The 19459-nt window shown below is 38.0% G+C and overlaps 1 protein-coding gene across 2 annotated transcripts in view; it reads right to left on the reverse strand.

Moving 5' to 3' along the window:
- Nucleotides 1-10563: 10563 nt before the first annotated feature.
- Nucleotides 10564-19459, reverse strand: part of LOC139727071 (arf-GAP with dual PH domain-containing protein 1-like) — a 62135-nt gene continuing 53239 nt past the window's right edge. For both annotated transcript variants that reach the window (XM_071638060.1, XM_071638052.1), the window contains exons 5-8: nucleotides 18596-18742; nucleotides 13845-13928; nucleotides 13146-13280; nucleotides 10564-11446 (exon numbers count right to left, since the gene is read on the reverse strand). In XM_071638060.1, coding sequence (XP_071494161.1) covers nucleotides 11192-11446; nucleotides 13146-13280; nucleotides 13845-13928; nucleotides 18596-18742 — 621 coding nt within the window. In that variant the 3' untranslated portion in view covers nucleotides 10564-11191. The remainder of the gene's footprint in view (nucleotides 11447-13145; nucleotides 13281-13844; nucleotides 13929-18595; nucleotides 18743-19459) is intronic.

Consider the following 19459-nt stretch of genomic DNA (forward strand, 5'->3'; position numbering starts at 1 on the left):
GTTAAGTTTTGGCATATTGGAAATATCATGGTGGAAACATCATTTGACCTGGAAAATATACAGAGACTCCAACCCCAAGCACCTTCTGATCTGGAGATTCTCCCGCCCAAAACCCCTAGCAAACGGGAGACTCCAAGTTGATGTGTGCGAAAACGTGAAGTTCCTAGGGTTCTAGATGTTCTCTGGTGCTATCTAAGGCTTATTTTTCTTTCAATATACGATAGCAATAAGTAAGAAATCCTTTCCAACGGGAGACACAGAGCCAGGGCGGGAGAAATCAAATCTCAAGCGGGAGAACGGGAGATTTTGCAAAAATGCACTTTCGGCGGGAGATCTCCCGTCGAAAACGGGAGAGTTGGAGTCTCTGAATATGTGAAAATTTAACCACTTCAAAATATGGTTTTAACAGTACGTATTACTTGTCTTGCTTAGAAGCAGTCTCAGCTTTTTGCCAAAAAGGGAGAAATGGAAGAAAATGCTTTTTTCAGAGCATTATGAAACTCATAGCCAAGCATACATTGCCAGTATGACAGCCATGTTCCTGTTGCCAGGGTGCTAGAAATGCAAATAAACTGATTGTGTTCACACATGTATGTACATGTATACATTGCCACTTGGAATAGTGACTGTGTTATGACTGCTATGTTAATGAACTGATTGTGTTCACACCTGTATGTAAGCACATTGGAACAGTGAGTATGTTACGACCGCTAAAAAAAAGTTAATGAAAATCGTTTCATGGATTTTGTTTTACTGTGTGTGCATGGCTAACAGTGTGTATGAGGTATAGTGATATTATGCTGAAAATATTCATCATGTCCCATTCCATAATTGTGGTCAGCCATTGATGACCAGGTAATACTCTAGTTGATGTTCCCTCTGTGAAGTCTGTGGCCATTGCTTGGACAGATTATTGAAATAAATTCAAAGGCAAATGATGAGTCCTGTTTTTAATGACTTTTCTATATCACAAGGCATTAGAATTTCAAGCAGGGGCATCATGTTTCTTGTTTTACTGTATATTTCAAATTTGGAGGTCAATATCAGAGTGTGTGCAACTGCTTGCAAACTACTGATCTACATGATTCGTACTTTAGTTGACGTGCAGAATTTTATTAGAGGAAGGAAGACACCAATTTAAGGCATTGTGTGATTTGGGGAGTGTAGTTATGTCCTCAAATATTAAAGACCCGGGTGGTGTTTCACCAAGTTGTTCTTAGGCTAACTTTAAGAACGGCTGGTGATCAGCACTTGTGTTGAATTATTGAAATTCTGATAAGTACAGCACATCAGAACATGTTCCAGTCGTTCTTAAGTCATTTGTAACTTTAAGAACAGCTTTATGAAACACCCTACTGGTAGCATGGGGATACCATGGAGTGAGAAGGCTAGCCTGGATTGGATATGATATTAGAGAATCCCCATAAAAATGAATTATGTACAGCTTTATCACTGACCACTTTGTAAGTACACACACAGAGCCACAGAATCTTGACTGGAGTTGACCGTCAACATTTAGCTTGTGCTATGATCCACATATTTGCTAACTGGTATTATACAACACCTACAAAGAATGTAGCTATCCGATTGGTCGATTGCCCAGCATGTGACATTTAGTGAAGAGTTCCATTGCACGCTCTGGCTATCAGCAGTGCAATTTTGGTTCGACCAAAATGTTTCATTGCACGCGTTCTGATGTCACAATAAACAAACATGTGCTGCACGCGCGCTTACAAGCGCGTACTTTTGTCACTCATTTTTGTAAAACAACTTTGTTTCGCAAAGGATACGTACATGTACATACACGGTGACTGCGACTGTGGGGCTACTCATTCGTCTTTCACGGAAAATGGTTGCCATTTCTGTGCTAAATTCAAGAATCTGTGAGTACCAAATCTGTTGACGTTCGAGGTGTTGTATAAAACAAATAGTGTATGGTCTTTACTCATGCAATGGAACCAGATTTCGCACTCAGTGAAAGATAGAATCGCACTATTCAACTCGGCTTCGCCTCGTTGAATAGAGTGCCTCCATCTTTCACCTCGTGCGAAATCTTGTACCATTGCACTCGTGACCATTCACTATTTGTATGCTATTCATGGTTTTTTTAATGTACCCATGTGGCTTGTGAATGAATCGGGCCACCCATGAATCCCAAGCTACTAGGTCTTTAAAGGGATCGCATAGTTTTGGTTAAGACGTAACTTCAGGTTTCAAACATTTTTTTGGTGAGATAATGAGAAACCTCTTAAAAAAATGAAAGAGCATGTAATTCCAAGAGGGATTCAACATTTATTTGAGGAAAGTTGGTTTTGAAATGGCGGAGATATCCAAAACAGAGCAATCCTAATAAAAGGTGGCACCCACTTGTTTTAGTACTTTGTTTTTGTATGTCTCAGCCATTCCAAAACTGATTTTCATCTAATTAACTTTGATTGGGTGGTAGAAGGCTTCACAGTGCACCACATATTCTTTCTGGAGTATGTGAGTGGCCCTGAAAAGGGCCTACCCAAAAGACATTTTTTTTTTTTTTCTAAATCTAGGTTTACAGGCTAAACTTGATGTAACAGCAAAGTCACATTATGTATACAATATGTACATGTACATTATGTATATGCATAAAATCAAGAGTATGAACAAAGTGATAAATGACGGTGAACATCATAGGGGCTTGTAGGAGGCTTTAACCCTAATCAGGCTGGGGGGGGGGGGCAGAATCCGCCCCCCCTAGACGTTTCGCGCAATATCTTCGCAGCGCGATAAGCTCCCGCCGCGATGCTTCATGACTTTTTTCTTTCAAGTATCGCGCAACTTTTGAGACCAAATTGTTGCGCCCGCGCGTACCGTTTTGACATGACAACCGTTCGAAAAAAATTTGTCAACCCCAAAATTGCTCCAAAACGTGATTTTGTGTACAAATCCAATGCAAATTGTGTTTTTTCAATTAATTCACATAAAAATTCATATCTTGACTTAGAATGGACGAAATTAATTTATTTTAGCAGAATAAAGCTTTGAAAAATGTCTGTGACAAATTTTGGCCAAAAAACAAACAAAAACAAAAGGTCGAAAAACAAAGAAATACATAAGAAATTAAAAAAACAATCAAATACATAAGAAATTAATTTAGATACAGATTTTTTTTTATTCTATGTCTCAGGAGAATGATACAAGAAACGTTTGAAAAAAGAAATCAGCTTAATTAGAGCATTAATAAGTGATTTAAAGCCCCAAACTGATTTTATGCATAAATTACAATAATTAATTAATATAAAATATAAGAAAAATTTTTCGGAGAAAGCAACCATACATTTTGATAGTATACGTCGCGGGCGTCGCGTGTGCCGATTTTCGGCGCGATCACGCGTTCCATAGGCGAGATCTGAAGGGGGGGGGCAGAATCTGCCCCCCCCCCCCCCCCCCCCCCCCCCCCCAGATATAGCATAGCCAAAAAAGCCCAGCCTGATTAGGGTTAAGAGTTTTTGTACAGTGCACTCCTGTTATAACGAAATTCTGGTTCCAACATGCAAGAAAATATAAATTCAGGCCGCAAATTTATCTGTTCTTTGTTTTTTAATGTTTATTTGTTCGGTTATACAATAGTGAGATTTCCATATAACGAAAGAAAATTGCCGGTCCCGAGGACTTTGTTGTAACAAGAGTCCACTGTAATACTTTTTGGAACTAAAGTCACTCTATGGAACATCTTGTCCCTCAATCCTGTATACTCTGCCATTCACAATTCCATTACAATTCCTCCATAGGAGTTCCACACCATGACCAACCAACTCACAACAAACTCCTCTCAGAATGGACCTCTCTTGACACAACAAATGAGAACTAAGAGTCTGATTTTTGAGCTCACAAAAGGCCGATGTCACTTTGCTACAATGTATTACGATACCAGCAATTCCAAACAGCATGCTTTACATACGACAGCATCTAAGATACAATACAGAGTTGTCATGTACAGGTGCATGATATATTATGTATACATGTATTGCAGAATAGATGAGACATACATGTACATGAATGTTCTGCAAACATCCTAGACTGCTTCTTTGGATTCTCTTTTCATGGGGTTTGTCAATGAACACAACTACACAAGAGATTGTCAGAAATCACAAAGTCCTTGGTGTTCAAGTTATGGTACAGAAAATGAGTCTTAACTTGACACAAACTTGGGAGCCATTACATTGATATGTCTCAGTAGAGATTTCATCCATGACTGTGACTAATACTACGTCATGATCTCTGGAAGACTATTAAGTTGTAAACTTAGACATGTAAACTCCACAAACACCAAGAAAGGCATCTTCTGGATTGGTATCATAACACTTTCACTCTACCACAAAGGCAAGGCAACTCTATATAATAACAGTGAAAGATTTGAGATGGGGCTTCCAATAGGGTTAAACATGAACCTAATCCCAGCTACCAGGATCTGCTTGAAATAAGCCTTTTATTCTGTCAACTTTTTAATTACTGTAAAAGAGCAAATTTTGTGTGGTGTGAAAATTTTTGCCCATTTTCTGCAACCAGAAACTAGCACGAAAATACAATTGCACAAATATTTTTGCTTGCCATATGTTCCAGTAATGAATGTCTTGATTCCACAGAATTAAAATCGTGCAAAATTCATCTCATCCAGCAGGGCGTGGAAAATTACTTGCGCGAAAATATCAACGTTTACAGTATCATTCCATCTCTGTGAAACATTGACGTCTTGGTGAACACTAAATGACTTCGGAGGGTCTAAACAAATGTCATTCTGCAAGATTTTGCGAAACATGTGTCCAGAGAAGTCTTACGAGTTTGCAAGGGAGCCCTCTATTGTTCAATGCACCTTGCACTAACCGTTTCATCAAGTCTTGACATGAGCAGACTTGGGTTGGGGCATGTGGAGAATGCATGTTGTGTTACAACAATTTTTTCCCTCTTCAATCTCATCCTTTTCATAATTGTGTCTTGTATTAGTGTTAAAATGCAGGTGCAATATGGGTGAATGTCAACAACGTAAGACAAACCTTGCTAACATAATACAAGCCTAAATTTTGGCATTTCATTAGTAGACCTTACACTTACATACAAATATATACAAAACATACTCTTGGTACAAAACAGGACATACATGTAGAAAAAAATGAAAGCAGTAACATGTGATGACTATAGAAGCAGTCATTTGTGACACATTCAGATTTGATTAAGTTACACTTGAGCTTATGGTGTGATGAGGGTATGCAATCACAATTTATCCTTTCGTGTGGCATCTCCCAAGTGTCTTTGACATTATCATCTAATCAGTGATATTTACATGCTAAACAATGCTGTAAATAAACTAACTTGGCTGGTAAATATTGTATAAGCCCAGTATTTAGTAGTATTCGACAGCAATGCCACACAACTCTGTCTTGATTAAATACTAATAAATAGTAATGCTATCATGAATCGTGGAGCAATAGAACATGCCTAAAGTGTGGCTATACAGCTAGATGTTGGAATCTTTCCTACACTGTGACATAAAGATTCAATCCTTTTATGCATGAGACGATATGATACAAGGTTGATATTTCAGAGAAGTGCAAATGTAAACACAATTTTGGCAGTTCCACACCAACATTTTTTCTTGGTGCTATGTTGGGATGGTTAGTGTGATGTTGGACAAGATTCCACTTTTCTTCCAGCTTGTTACCAATTTCCTGGTACACGTAATGGATTTTATATCCAGGAAACTGCAGAAACATTTTTGAGAATAACCACTAATTTGAGTTCTTGTTATTCTGAAATCAAGTTGACTAGTAAACTCACAATAAATGAAACTTTACTGCACACTCCATACATAAATATTATGAATGCTTCATAGTGTTTCATGCTGCTACTTGATTGTCAAAATTCAGGAGGTAAAAACAATTTTTTTCAGAACTTTCCTATCATTTTATCCTTGTCTCCTTCAAATGAGCATGGAAATGAAAGTTTAATTTTGTCATATGTATATACAGTGCACTCCCGTTACAACGAACACGGTTATAACGAAATTTCGTTATAACGAAGTAAATCTTCTGGTCCCAAAATTATCACCATTAAAGTCTTTGGTACAAAATTCGCTTATAACGAACATGGTTATAGCGAAATTTCCGTTATAACGAAGTCTTTTTTTGAGTGTCACGACAAAGAAAACCAAAAGAAATGTGCTCCATTATAACAAAATGTGAATTGCTTTCGAAAATACATAGCGGAGCGAGCATAGCGTCTCTGAGTGGGTGAACGCTTCTCACCACTGTGTGTTCGCTCCTTGTGTCATGCACAGTTTCTGAGGGGAACTTGCTTTTATTATTGTGATACAGTTATCCCATCACATTTCACATAGCTTTCCAGTGTATGATGAGTATTCAGCAAACAGAATATGATATATGTACGTGGTTTCCTTGTTTTCGTTATATATTGTATTTGTTCGATTATAACGAAATTTCGTTATAACAAAAGAAAACTGCTGGTCCCGAGCATTTCGTTATAACGGGGGTGCACTGTATCTATTTAGTGTGTGTGTGTGGTGTGTGTGTGTGCTGATTGTTTTTTACACAAAATGTTGAAATATCAGTGTCGGTTGTCGACCTGCTACTGGACGCATTCTGGAGACCAACACTCAAACGTTACTTAGGAATAGAACAATATCTATGGACAAATAATAAACATACGACACACCAGTTTCCCTTGATCTCTCTTTTATATATACAGTAAAGTGCAAAATGTATCACTGATCTTTAAAAACCAATTCCAAAGTTTGCATTCCTTGGGCAGTATTCTGGAAAGCATTACTTGGCCTGCAATATATCTTTACCTTATTTCTCACATTCAAAATTTGAGGGAGAAAGAAGAAAAAAATATCATCAAAATTGGCTTTCAGTCAAAATTCTTAAAAGTAATTTAGGAGCAATTTGTCTCGTTTAAGATGCGACCATCGCCAGTCACAAAAGGGAATTGATGGAAGTTGAAGCCTAAGAATTTGACTAGTATCTGTCACAGTAATCCGTACTACATGTTCTATCTACTACTTCTATTAACATATTAGTCTAAGAACTACCTTAAGAACAGTGCATTCAGGAGTTGTAAGAGTAATGATTAGATTGCATTTCTGGTCATAAAATTACACATTTGCACAAAATCCTTCATGAAGAGGACAGTAATTCAGCAGACAAAAAAAAGTAAACAGCATGCACAGAGCAATGCAAAGGCAAACTTCATGTTTCAGCAAAATTCAATTAGATACAAAGAAACTTACACCTCAGCAATGCATACAATCAAACACAATTCAAGAATGTGTGTTCAGCTTTTCTGATGATTCATACAAAATGTTTCAAGTGTACAAAATTAAAGTCATTTCATTAAAGCTTCTATCTTCTGCTGCAAAAAAAGAAAAAAATATATATTTATACATCCATTTTTCATTGCCTGTACAATAAAATAAATTGTAAAACCTGATAAAACATCTTAATACTTGATTTACTGTGTATGAAAGAGCTTGGAAGACTTGCATTTTGTGACCTACAGCATTTGGAAATTAAGTACAGACCAATGTTTGTATTACATGTTTGCATACATGGGAAGCAAATTGACTCGTCAACACACATAAACTTACTCTGTGAATGGATCCCAGTTGTCATACCCATTACTAAAATCTCAACTTAACTTTCTAAGTTACAGTGGAACTCACAGCACAGTTTTCACTCCCACTCTGAAAAAAAGAATGTGTATAACTTTGTACGATCTCCTGCACTCATTAATGATGATCAAAACTTTTATACCACTTGCCAAGCTCATCACCGTATCACTGGATTTCAGATATGATAACATGTCCAGTGTGTGTCTCATGCTGACACACTGAACTCATACACATCAATTGCCCTGTCAGACTTACTACTGCATACTGGTGTATCCAAATATACAAGGAAATGAGTAGTATCAGAATACAATGCAATGGGCAAAAAATGTTTGTACATTATTGTAAGACTGTACAGGCTTTGGCTGATGATATTCTGTGCATTGTGATGTATTTAAAGGTGCTACAGTATATTAGGGGCTCCAAATAAGAAGGAACAAAAGGATTTGAAACACACTGTACAGGTAACCTCTTTATCCCCCCCCCCCCCCTCACCCAGGTCTGTTAATTCTCACTGAACCAAACCATACATATAATTTTTTGGTAAGATCCTGATGCTAATCAACAGAGTTCTACAATGCCAGAAGAATTTTCAATACAAGTGCATGCTACATGATTTTAATGTACACAATACATCCTTTATCCATGATGCATTTTGTTTTCAATGTACTGGTGATTGAAGTTTGTGGGATACCATTCATTGAACACATGAGTGTAAAGTTCAATTGTCAGTGATTCTGCCTTTCCTATTTAGCATTACGCTGGTGCAAGTGACTTTTACTGTGTGATTTCATTTGTCAGCACCGTTAAGTAAAAAAAAAATGCAATAAGAAACATGAATTACAGTCTTCCAATTTTCTATACCGTATTTCCTTTTGATATAAAACTTGCATAGTACAACATTTATTGTTATACACTCATTACTTTAAAAATTTGAATAAATCTGCCATTCATTTAGCTTGCTATTTACACAAAATCACATTGAAATGTTCCTTTCAACCTACAGAAACAAGATTATACTTACAGTATCTCATGTGTGAATTCTCCATCAAGAAGGTGAAAAAATTTCAACAACCTTCACCACAAAATCTCTCATGTATTACTCCAATAAAGATCTTATACCAAAATCACTGTTGTAACCAAAATCATATATGCTATACAGCTTGATTACTATATTTATCTAAACCTTTAATAAAATAAGAAAAAGGTCATTACTGTTCAATGCAGCAGTTAATTTGGTCTTGCTTTTAGTGGTGTCGGCACAAATCTTGTTTTATACTGTTTTTCAGCAAGTGAAGTTCTCAAACAAAGAATTAAATCATTAGCAAGGACAGCATGTAATGACTACTGTATATGCCATATACTTGTTGAGTCTAAGACCTCGTTTACAGTGCAGGGCCGGGCCGAGCCGCGGCCGAGCCCGGCCTTACTTGCGGTACTCGGCCCTGCAATTTTGTCCGTTTACAGTGCCGGACTCGGCCCGGGCTTTTAATTCAAACCTTTTAATATTTTGTTGTAGTGGCGCTCTGCTTGTAAACAAACACAACTTGGCATAGTCTGGTTTCCAGACCCTTTGCCAACTGGACTCAGCGGCGAAGAAGTCATTTGCAGGACAAAACCACCTTAAACTGTACTAGTTTTCGACACTGAGGGCATTGATATCCTGAATAGTGAAATAGTACGGGCAGAGGGACTGGAAGCCAGACTAAATTTGGAACCGCATTTGGCCCAGTTTGCGTTTACAGTGAGAAAAGGCCGGGCTCGGCCGCGTCCGAGACTACCTCCAGAGCTTGGCCAAATGCGCGGCCGATTTGGGTACCGCATGTAGCCTTTTGTGCGTTTACAGTGAAATGAAGGCCGGGCTTGGCCGCGGCCGAGCCCGGCCCTTTCACTCACTGTAAATGGGGTCTAAGTTTTTGCAAATCAGGACTTCAAGACAATTTCGCAAGTGGTTAAATTTACATCCGTGGAGTACAGTAATGAAGGGAGGTAAATGCATGCGTGCACGTCACATTCATGTTGGGATCAGAGATGATACTTCTGTGTGTTGTTAAATTCACGAATAGCGTCAGACTTGCGAAATTCACAAAAATAGAAACCTCACGACATATATGGCATGTACAGTATCATGAAAATCATTTCTACATATAATAACTGAAATAGAAATTCTCTCTTGATCTTACAAACCTTGCTATAATACATCACCATGATTTCTCAGAAATGGCACACTGATCACCAAAATGGGTCAAAAAATCATTTTCTGTGTTAGAAATCAATCAAGAGGTTGAAGCATGTCTTCACAAATATTCTATAGATTACATTCAGCTAAAGAAATAGGATTACAGAAAACTTTGCAAAAGTTGTTGACTGCCATAGCTGTAGTCTCTTGTTTTTCCTGGTTTGACATGGAACTGTTAAAACAAACACACGTTATGGCACCAGAGAATAATTTGATGCTACTGGGTTGGATAAGTTTATCTCTGACTAATTTTGATGTTTTAATATCTGCCACATACTCGGGATGCACATTATTCTCCATGATAGAAAACTTTCAAAACTACTTTCAGTAGAGCCTTGATAAAATTTGTCTTTTTTTTCTGTACTGATGGCAGAAACCAGTTTGCAATGATCTAAAATGTGACTCATTTTATTTTAATAAATGCAACGACACAAATCATGCATTTTGACTATTGTACAATTATTATTACTGTTTTCTATAATGGCTAAAAACCCAGAGGCAATAAATTCTATTTGAAAACTTTCAGCACTAAAATAAGAGTGATTTCCTGATGTCATGGCTGAACCACATGTTAAGCTAGATAACACTTCCTATCCAATTTCAAGCATGAAACACATGCCACATCAAAGCCAAAAGTTAATTTAATACTGGTGAATGAAGAATTGTGTGAGTTACACTGTAGCTGATCGGAGCCTATATATCTTTGATTGGCAGGTTCAGTCTGTACACAAAGAGAGCAATGATATCTTTTCTTTTTCAAACCTCTAGGTACCTACCTATCGCATGTTCTGTGCATTTTTTTCTTTATAGGCACTACACTGTTTGGTAAGATACTACAAAGCACCTATAACATGCAGTACATCATGGCATTGTCGTGGTGAAGATGATGCTTAATATATTTACAATTACATGTTGTTGTGGGTTTTTTTTTTTTTGTTTCAGTAAAGCAGAATATAAAAACAGCAATTAAATACAAATACAGGTATTGCTACGTAGTATCATGCATGGTAATTCAGAGATGTATCAAGTCAGGATCATGTTTCAATGCCGCTCTTCAGAAGGAGAATAATTTGCATTCAAATTAAAGGATAACTGCACGATATGAAGTTATCTATATATACACCAATGATTTATTTGGATCAAGCATGTCAAAACCAAAGACTGTGGAATCAATTCGGATAACAAGACATTCCCCAAATACATTTCCAATGATTCCCTTGCAAAGACAGCGAGAGAGAGAGTTAGAAAATGGAAGACTGCTATTAAAGCATAGCAAATTTACACAGCTTGTGGATCTATCTACACTCCTTGTTGAGTAAATTCATCAGCGTCATGTCTTGCCTGGACAGCGGTGTTTCTATCGTCTTCATGAAGACCTCCATCCACTGTCGGCGTTCATCCTGCAGCTCAGCGCTCAGGTAGTATTGGCGGGTGGGTGTGACCAGTGTGAAGCTGTAGAGCTGATCCAGCCGGCCTGGGGGAACCCCCTCTCGTACTGTGAAGCCATCAGCCTTGGTTCCCAGAACAACCTGCCCCTTGGGGAATGCATCCTGAAGTGAGAGAGAGGGAGGGGTTACTACCATATGTCTCAAAAAAAAAGAAATATATATATATACAACAGGACCCTGATTTGAGACTCTCACAGAAAATACTTTGGAGAAAGAGGTGTTATATCAGTATAGAGATATCTTCCTTAACCCCTTGAGGACGGACTGATTTTGCTACAACACACATTTCCCATAAACACCTACCTGAGTATACTCGGGACTCGTCCTCAATGGGTTATGTAATTAGCTGTCTTCATGTTAACCCTAACTAGGCCGGGGGGGCCTCGATGTTTTGCGCTATGTATCGCTATCGCGAGAAGCTATCGCCGCGACGTTTCATGACTTTTTTCTTTCGAGTCTCCCGCATCTTTTGACACCAAATTTGTGATGCCCGGGTACGCGGTTCCGAAGTTGCGCATAAATATGCACGTGCATGTCAGACCAAAAATTGCTCAAAAACGTGAATTCGTGTACAATTTCAATGCAAACTGTGTTTACAGGCAAATTTCATAAAAGCATGGTTATTTTGGGGTTTTATTGATTAAAATCAATGAATAACACATTTCCTTGTTTGGAACGATGTCGCGAACAAATTTCATTGAAAAAACAATGAAAAACATAAAGTCGAAAAAACAAAGAAATAAATAAGAAATTCAAAAAACAATACAATACTTAGGAAATTTTTTCTGATTGTGCAATTTTTTTCTCTTACATTTGCTATGGACACTAAAAAGAATATTTACACAAAAAAATGTGCCTGTTTTGAGCTTTATTTAGTGATTTATACCAAATTGTCTGATTTCATGCATCATTATGCATAAATTAGCATAATTTAGTGTAAATGATAATTTAAAAAAAAATCAACTTCATGGTACTTTAGATTACATCATAGGCAATGTGTGTGCCAATTTTCATCGCGATAGCGCAGTCGATGGCCGAGATCTGGAGGGGGGGCCTGGGAGGCCCCCCCCCCCCGGCTCTATCATCTACCTAAATAGCCCGGCCTAGTTAGGGTTAAGCACCTGCAGGCTATGGATAAAAATATTTCATTGCTGATGCAATATCATTCATCTATCATAGGTAATTCTGCCAGATATAAGTATATGAATTTCAGGAAATTATTTACTGAGGATTTTTGTCTGTTTGTTTTGATATCATTTTTATCATGATATATTTATTTATTTTTACATGCACATGAGACCAGTCCTTTGTAAACTTGTGCTGGGGTCTTGGAAGTAAACTATTTGGCTTTTTGCTACCAAATCGTGCAATGGTTTGCTCTCTTACAAGTAATGAAACTGAGACCAAAGAGCATTTATGGGAAAAATTTGGGGAAAGTGTGTATGTATGATGGGTAAAAATAGAAGTTCACTCATTACACCTTAAGCATAAGAAACATGGATCGAATCCAGTTGAACAAAAAATATGACAAAGACTCCCTGAAACTGCATTATCATTCAAAAAACAGTATCCAAAGATACATTTGGAAAAAAAAAAACTTTTTTTCACGAATACAGACCATAACATGTAAAAACAATGGTTATCACACAGCTGAAGTACCATGTTTTGTTTGTTACAAAAAGACAAAAAAAAAGGAAAAAATACAAAAAGCACATGTAAATCATTATAAACACGGTTATGTTTATGTTTCTCAAAAGATACATATTCTCTCCTTATTTGGCGGAGTGGGATTGAGACTAACCAGCGGTTCTTGGTAGTAGCTCAGTAACCTTCCATCCAGTGAGAACCAGCGGCGTTTGTATGCCTCATTACCCTTTGGACCTGTCTTACTCAGCCAGCCCTCCTTCACATAGTCTCTTGTAAGCTGGTCGGCAAGCTGAAATCAAACCATGATTGGTGTGAGCGACATTCCTACATTGTATTTCATCATGAATTTTATTCTCATACCTTCTGTTGTCTAGCAGGGACCTTTTTACCCTGTAATATGCTTTTCAGTTTTCGTTCGAATGATCTAATCTTTGTTTTTTTCATCCCACTGTAAAAGCTGAATTTTTCACGCGAGTAATTTTTCGCACTCAGCCAAGTAAGAATTTTGCATGCATTTCTTTCCACGAACTCAATATAATTATAAAGTGCATTGAAGTACCACTCACAACAAGCAAAAAAATTGTGTGCTTTTGTTTTCACACTACTTTCATGTGGCGCAAATTGCATGAAAATTCCACAATAAGAAAATTTCCATGTTCACAGTACCTGGTAATTTCTAGAAAATCATATTTAATAATCCCTCCGAGCATCCTTTGGGACAGCTATGATATAAGAATAGAAAAATGTTGTGTAAATACAATCTATGTAACCTTAAATGTAAAAAGCTCAAAGAAAGAGGGGGTGCGGCAGTGGGAACAACTTCCTTTTAGCCAGATAACTTCTTCACTCTTACCTCATCATCACTTACGCCAGGATAAGCAACCTTCAGTCTGTTGAACTTGGCATGCCTGATAGCCATATACCAGTCTACAATATCCTGAAGATAAGATGGGGGAAAGAAATCAGAATAAAAAGTCAAAGCAAACTTCCCAGGGACCTGTCAGTCTACTTTGTTAAAGGGGATGGCTACTAACCGATCAGTGGGAATCAGTGGGAATACTGAGGGATGATTGTTCCAATCCTTGTGGGATTCATTTAAGAGTACATTATATATCTACTGTTGTGTGAAAATTATTTGCTTCAGAACGGTCTCATATTCAAGTAATGTGCAGATTAATGCCCCGTCACTGACCAGGCACGCTAACCTGGAAACATTAAACTGCACATTACTTGAATATGAGACCATTCTGAAGCAAATAATTTTCACATAACAATAGATATATAATGTACTCTTAAATGAATCCCACAAGGATTGGAAAAATCATCCTCCAGCATTCCCACTGATCCCCACTGATCGGTCACTAGCCATCCCCTTTAAGATGATGTCATGCTGCCAAGCAAATTAAAGTACAAGGTAAAAAGGCTTTTGAGGAAAGTTTATATAATAAATCTTTGTTTTGTCAGCCTTCTTGAGGATGGAGGGACTGGTGTCTGAAAATTAGTGCCAAAACATTCTTCTCAACGTCCATCAAAAGAATCCAGAGACAAGCTGCACGTTTTGTCACCAACACTTACAGCAGATAATCTAGTGTCACTCAACTTCTGAACTCTCTTGGATGGAAGTCACTACAAGCAAGATGAGAAGCACATCATCTGACTTGCTTTCACAAGATGTTAAATGATAGATTTGATATTGATTATCTATTACACACCAAACCCAAATTCATTAGAAGCAGATGCGGACATTCTCACCAGTTCAAAGAACCATCCTCCAGACTGCAAATCCACAGAAATTCATTCTATCCTTGCACAATTAAAGCATGGAATAAAACTCACACCTCTGTAATCACACAAACTGATCCAGCTAGATTTGAAGAGATGTTTCTCAATGAAATATTTGTTCAAACATCCACCCTCCGGGACCTCCAGTTAAAACTCCAGTGGGAGTATTCAGGAGGATCTCAAGGAAGTATCAAGTACCAAGTAAAGTCAGCTCCATGTCATGCAGTCAATATTTTGAATTGAGAAGATATGGTGCTTCACAAAATATGGCATATGCACATTATGTTGTGGTTCCTTCTGAGAGTGAGACAAAACAATCATAAAATGTGGTGCTATGAACAGATAAAATCAAAGATCTTCAACTTACAAAAAGTTTACTCTGTAGAAGAATTCCTATCTCACTGACTCTAATAATTTGTGCACCTTTCTCTACATCATACATGTTGCATTTCTGCTTGACCCAGTCCAACATATCTTCACAATCTCACTAGTGGTACAAGCAAGCTACGAGTGCATTCAAGCGCTCTACAGTGAACCAAAGCAAACTGAACTAAAGTGTATCATACCGTACAGGGCCAGATTTGGAGTGTTCGTGCACTCTGTTGAGAAAGCGTACCTCATGAGTTATTTTTAGAGGGGGTCACGCATTTTGTAGCAAGAGGGTCATTCACCTGGCGCGCTTCAACTACTGTAAAAGTGGAAATTTTCGCGGTGTTCAAATTTTCACGTATTTCGCGCAACCAGAAACTAGCGCGAAAATAAAAGCACGCGAATATTTTTGCTTGCCATATGTGCCTGTGCGTGATGTCTTGATTCCGCGGAATTAAAAACTCGCGAAACTCTTCCGACCCGGCCAAGCGCGAAAAATTAGTCACGCGAAAATATCCACTTTTACAGTACTCACACCTGTCCCGAGCAAAGAAAATAAACTCTTTGCACTGTGACATATGCGGATGATACATGCATTCTCACATGCAAACTTTTGGTACACTTTTAATAGGTACCCTTTTGGAGCACATCGGGAAGTGGTCCACTGTTAGCTTGGTACAGTACGGTTCAGTACACTTTAGGAGCATTCGAGCACTCCTCTGGTATGGTACGGGTATGGTACGGTACAGTTCGCTCTAGGAGTGCTTGAACGCACCCTACGACATACAAGGCTGCCAACATTCACACATTGAAATAATGGATGTTTCATGGAGCGATATAATCAGGATGCTACATTCATCTCAGTAGGCAAGAGTACTCTTATTTTGAAATCTAAAGGCAGCATATTTTCTCTTTTCACGGCATGAAGAGATATTTAAAAGTCTATAAGAAGCCTCCTGCAAAATTAGGCAGATTTTGAAACTCTGAGATTTGTAGCCACAGTTTAAATCTATTAAATCTATTTAGGGTGGTCCACAACTTCAAATCTGGGTATGTTGCAAGCTCTGAATGTGAGAATATTGGAGACCTCATACATGTATGTGTGCAGAGCGCACATCCTAGCACTTATTTCCTTAGTGTTGCTTATGTTCAATATTCTGTCTTGTGCTTTCCGCACAAATTCTCTAAGTAGTTTGATGTTTCCCAAGTTTTGCACATGTTTTTCACATTTGATTTAATTCTATTTTGAGCATATTGCCAATTCTTGAAGATGTTGCATAGCATGTTGCTGGCTTTTGAGGATGTTGCACAAGAATTCAAGTATACTGCAGCTACGTATCATGTTCAAACCATCTGTGGACCACCCTACTATTAATTCTATTACTGGACAAAGATAGTGTAAAAAATTTGCATTACAAACCAATGAATGGCCCTTTTTGCCCAAATATATTCTAAAATGGTGTACATTTTATCATTGGCAGATACAAAACGTAATGTAGGGCAGACACAATGAAGCAGGATACACATCAACCCAGGAAGTTTATACATCCACAATATCCTTCCTACTCATTACCACAAGCCTTGCCACTGGCTCATTCTCTCTTCCCACTCTAAGTGAATTTATTCTGAGGTGGATACACAGTATATCCCCCAAAAAATTACAATCAGATTTTGGCATTGATAACTTCCAATATGATTAAACTATCTGAACGCTATTTCAGGGTCTGAAAATATAACATCTTACCTACATATGCAGAAAACCCCATTCAATTTGGTTAAGTGGTCACATAGAAATGTGAATCGTTGTGAAGCATGTCGTGGATGTGATTCTTCCAAGTTTAGCACTTGGATGCTCTAGGAACGGCATATCAATGTGTGAACACAATGGACAGAACTTGGAGGGAAGGATTCCTGACATGCTCTACAAAACTCCTCATTTCTCTTTGACCACTGAAGCAAACCGGAGTGGGTTTTCTGCAAGAAGTGGGTAATAAGTTATAGTTTCATACCCTGAAATTGTATTTGGATTGATTCACTATTTCACTAAGTTATCATTGCGGAGGGTCCCGTTGTAAATTTTTTTTCTCGGACATACGGTATAATGGTAAGGGTAAGTTTGGTAAGCATGATGCCACATACGCAGAGAAACTGTAACCATTTGCTATAATGGCAAAAATACTCAAGAAATTGAGTACCTAAGTCAGCAGGTATGTAGTGCTTCCATGAAAGTCTGGCTAGAGGTTATTATGAAAGTTTTTATAGTTACCACAATGCTCCTTTTCAGGCATTTCTCTGGTATTTACTTCTCTTGAAATTGTTAACATTTCAGGAAACAATCTTCATGCTATGAGAACATTTTACACTTTGATAAGTTTTTTTTTTTTTTTTCCCTGCAATACAACTCCTTGAATTACTGCTATTGTAAAAGATGTGTAAAATTTGAAGAGGATGAAACAAGAAACAACAATCCTTTCAAGTCCATCAGGTATGATATTCATAACACTATTACTTTGTATAGCTGCTGGCTTATATTTTGTAAGCTTGCCTTTACCTACCAACAATATCACCTTCCAGGAAAACATTGTCTTTGGACACACTTCATCTTAGGGCTACATTTTTATGCAATGTGCAAATATCTCTTTATCATGTTATAAGGCAAGAGAGTGTGTCAAAGTCTTTTTCTGATCAGCAGCAATCCTACCTGTTTTATTTCTACCATCTACTTGGGGGGGGGGGGGGGCGGGGGAGTAGAAATATTGAAGTTTGATGAGTAATCCAAATATGATTTCAAAACTGACAATTTCCTCCTTTAGAACCTGACCTGAACTCAAATATATTATCTGGTGAGGTGACCTCTTGCAGGTTTAGTGATGGAGGGTCGTATTGATCCATCAGTATGATGAACTCTTTATGTGCCACGTTCGCATGTCCGACTCAGTTGATGGCGTGCCAACTTCGCATAGTCTGCTCAAATCCACAAACCCGCCCAAACAGATCGATAAATCGCCAAATGCCGCAGTACAATGACAGCTTTTCTCGCGCTTCCGATTGTCTCACATATAGCTTGCATTTTATGTGGTGACTGACTATCAAGAGGTGTTCCCTTATAGCTTTGGGTGTAATTCAATTCTAAGTTTCTGTCACTGTTTTGTGTGTACCAGTGGTAAAAGTCATGCCTGTACAGTAATGTAGCTACTGGTCATTTCAAAGAAAAACAATCATCGATTTGTCATACAATTTTCATCAAAGCAAAGTTTTGCATTTTCTCTACAACTGTACTCACTACATGACCAGTTTAACAGAAATCTAAGTAGAAGTTACATAGATTTGAAAAACAGAATGTTTTCTCACAGCATGACTACGTTGGTGTCTCAGAATAGTGTGGCACACAGGGGGTTTCCACCATGGCACATAAAGAATTAACCAGGCTCAAGTCTGGCTAACAGATCTTACCTTTCCATCATTGGTATAGAGGTAGATGTTCCTTGTAACATTGTCCTTTAAGTAGCTGATCTGCAGGCCGTTAGGATTCCCAATCTTCTCTGGCACAAAGACAGCATTGAGCTCAGATAGGAGTATTGTAGCCTTTGGCTCTTTGGCCTGTACAGACAAGCACAAAATATTTCTGTCAGGAAGATGGTTACATGACTGCAGTACATACTGTACATCAAATGTATTGCATACAGAGAACTCTTGACATAAATTCTATCTGAATGCTACAAACTTTATCATTACATACATAACTAGAAAAGCACTCGGGGAGCACAGACCTCCAGCAAGCAGCCTATTTCCAACCATACATGCATACTAAAAATCGCCCAATATTCCTATAGCCACATTCACACATACAAAATAGCGGGATAGCGATAGCAATCCATATCTCGAGATTTGTATAGGTGTGAATTCTACTAATGATAAAGCAGCCTTGTGTTTACCTCATCAGCTTCCAGCATGCTGCGCTGCATCTTGAGTAGAGCATGCGTTTTATTGCGCATATGTATACAAACCTCAAATATATGTGGCTTGAACTACCAAGTTCATTGACCCTATCTGCCAAAACATAAAAAAATCCTTTTTAAAGTCATAACAATTCTCTGATCACTCACTATCGAAACTTAATCACCTGTTCCTAGTGTCATTATCAACTTTTCCTGCTAATTTCATCTAAATCTGTTCCAAATTCTTTGAGTCATTTTGCACATAAACACACCACTGCCTCCCCCCCCCCCCAAGAAAAAATGAAATAAATGATCACCTTGCCAGAGGTAATTAGTCCAGCATTTGTATTAACCCACTGGGGACGAGTCCCGAGTATAC

This window comes from Diadema antillarum, unplaced genomic scaffold (genome assembly GCF_040938485.1).
Source record: "Diadema antillarum isolate AM-2024a unplaced genomic scaffold, OU_Dant_1.0 scf00000017, whole genome shotgun sequence".
Lineage (NCBI taxonomy): Eukaryota > Metazoa > Echinodermata > Echinoidea > Diadematoida > Diadematidae > Diadema > Diadema antillarum.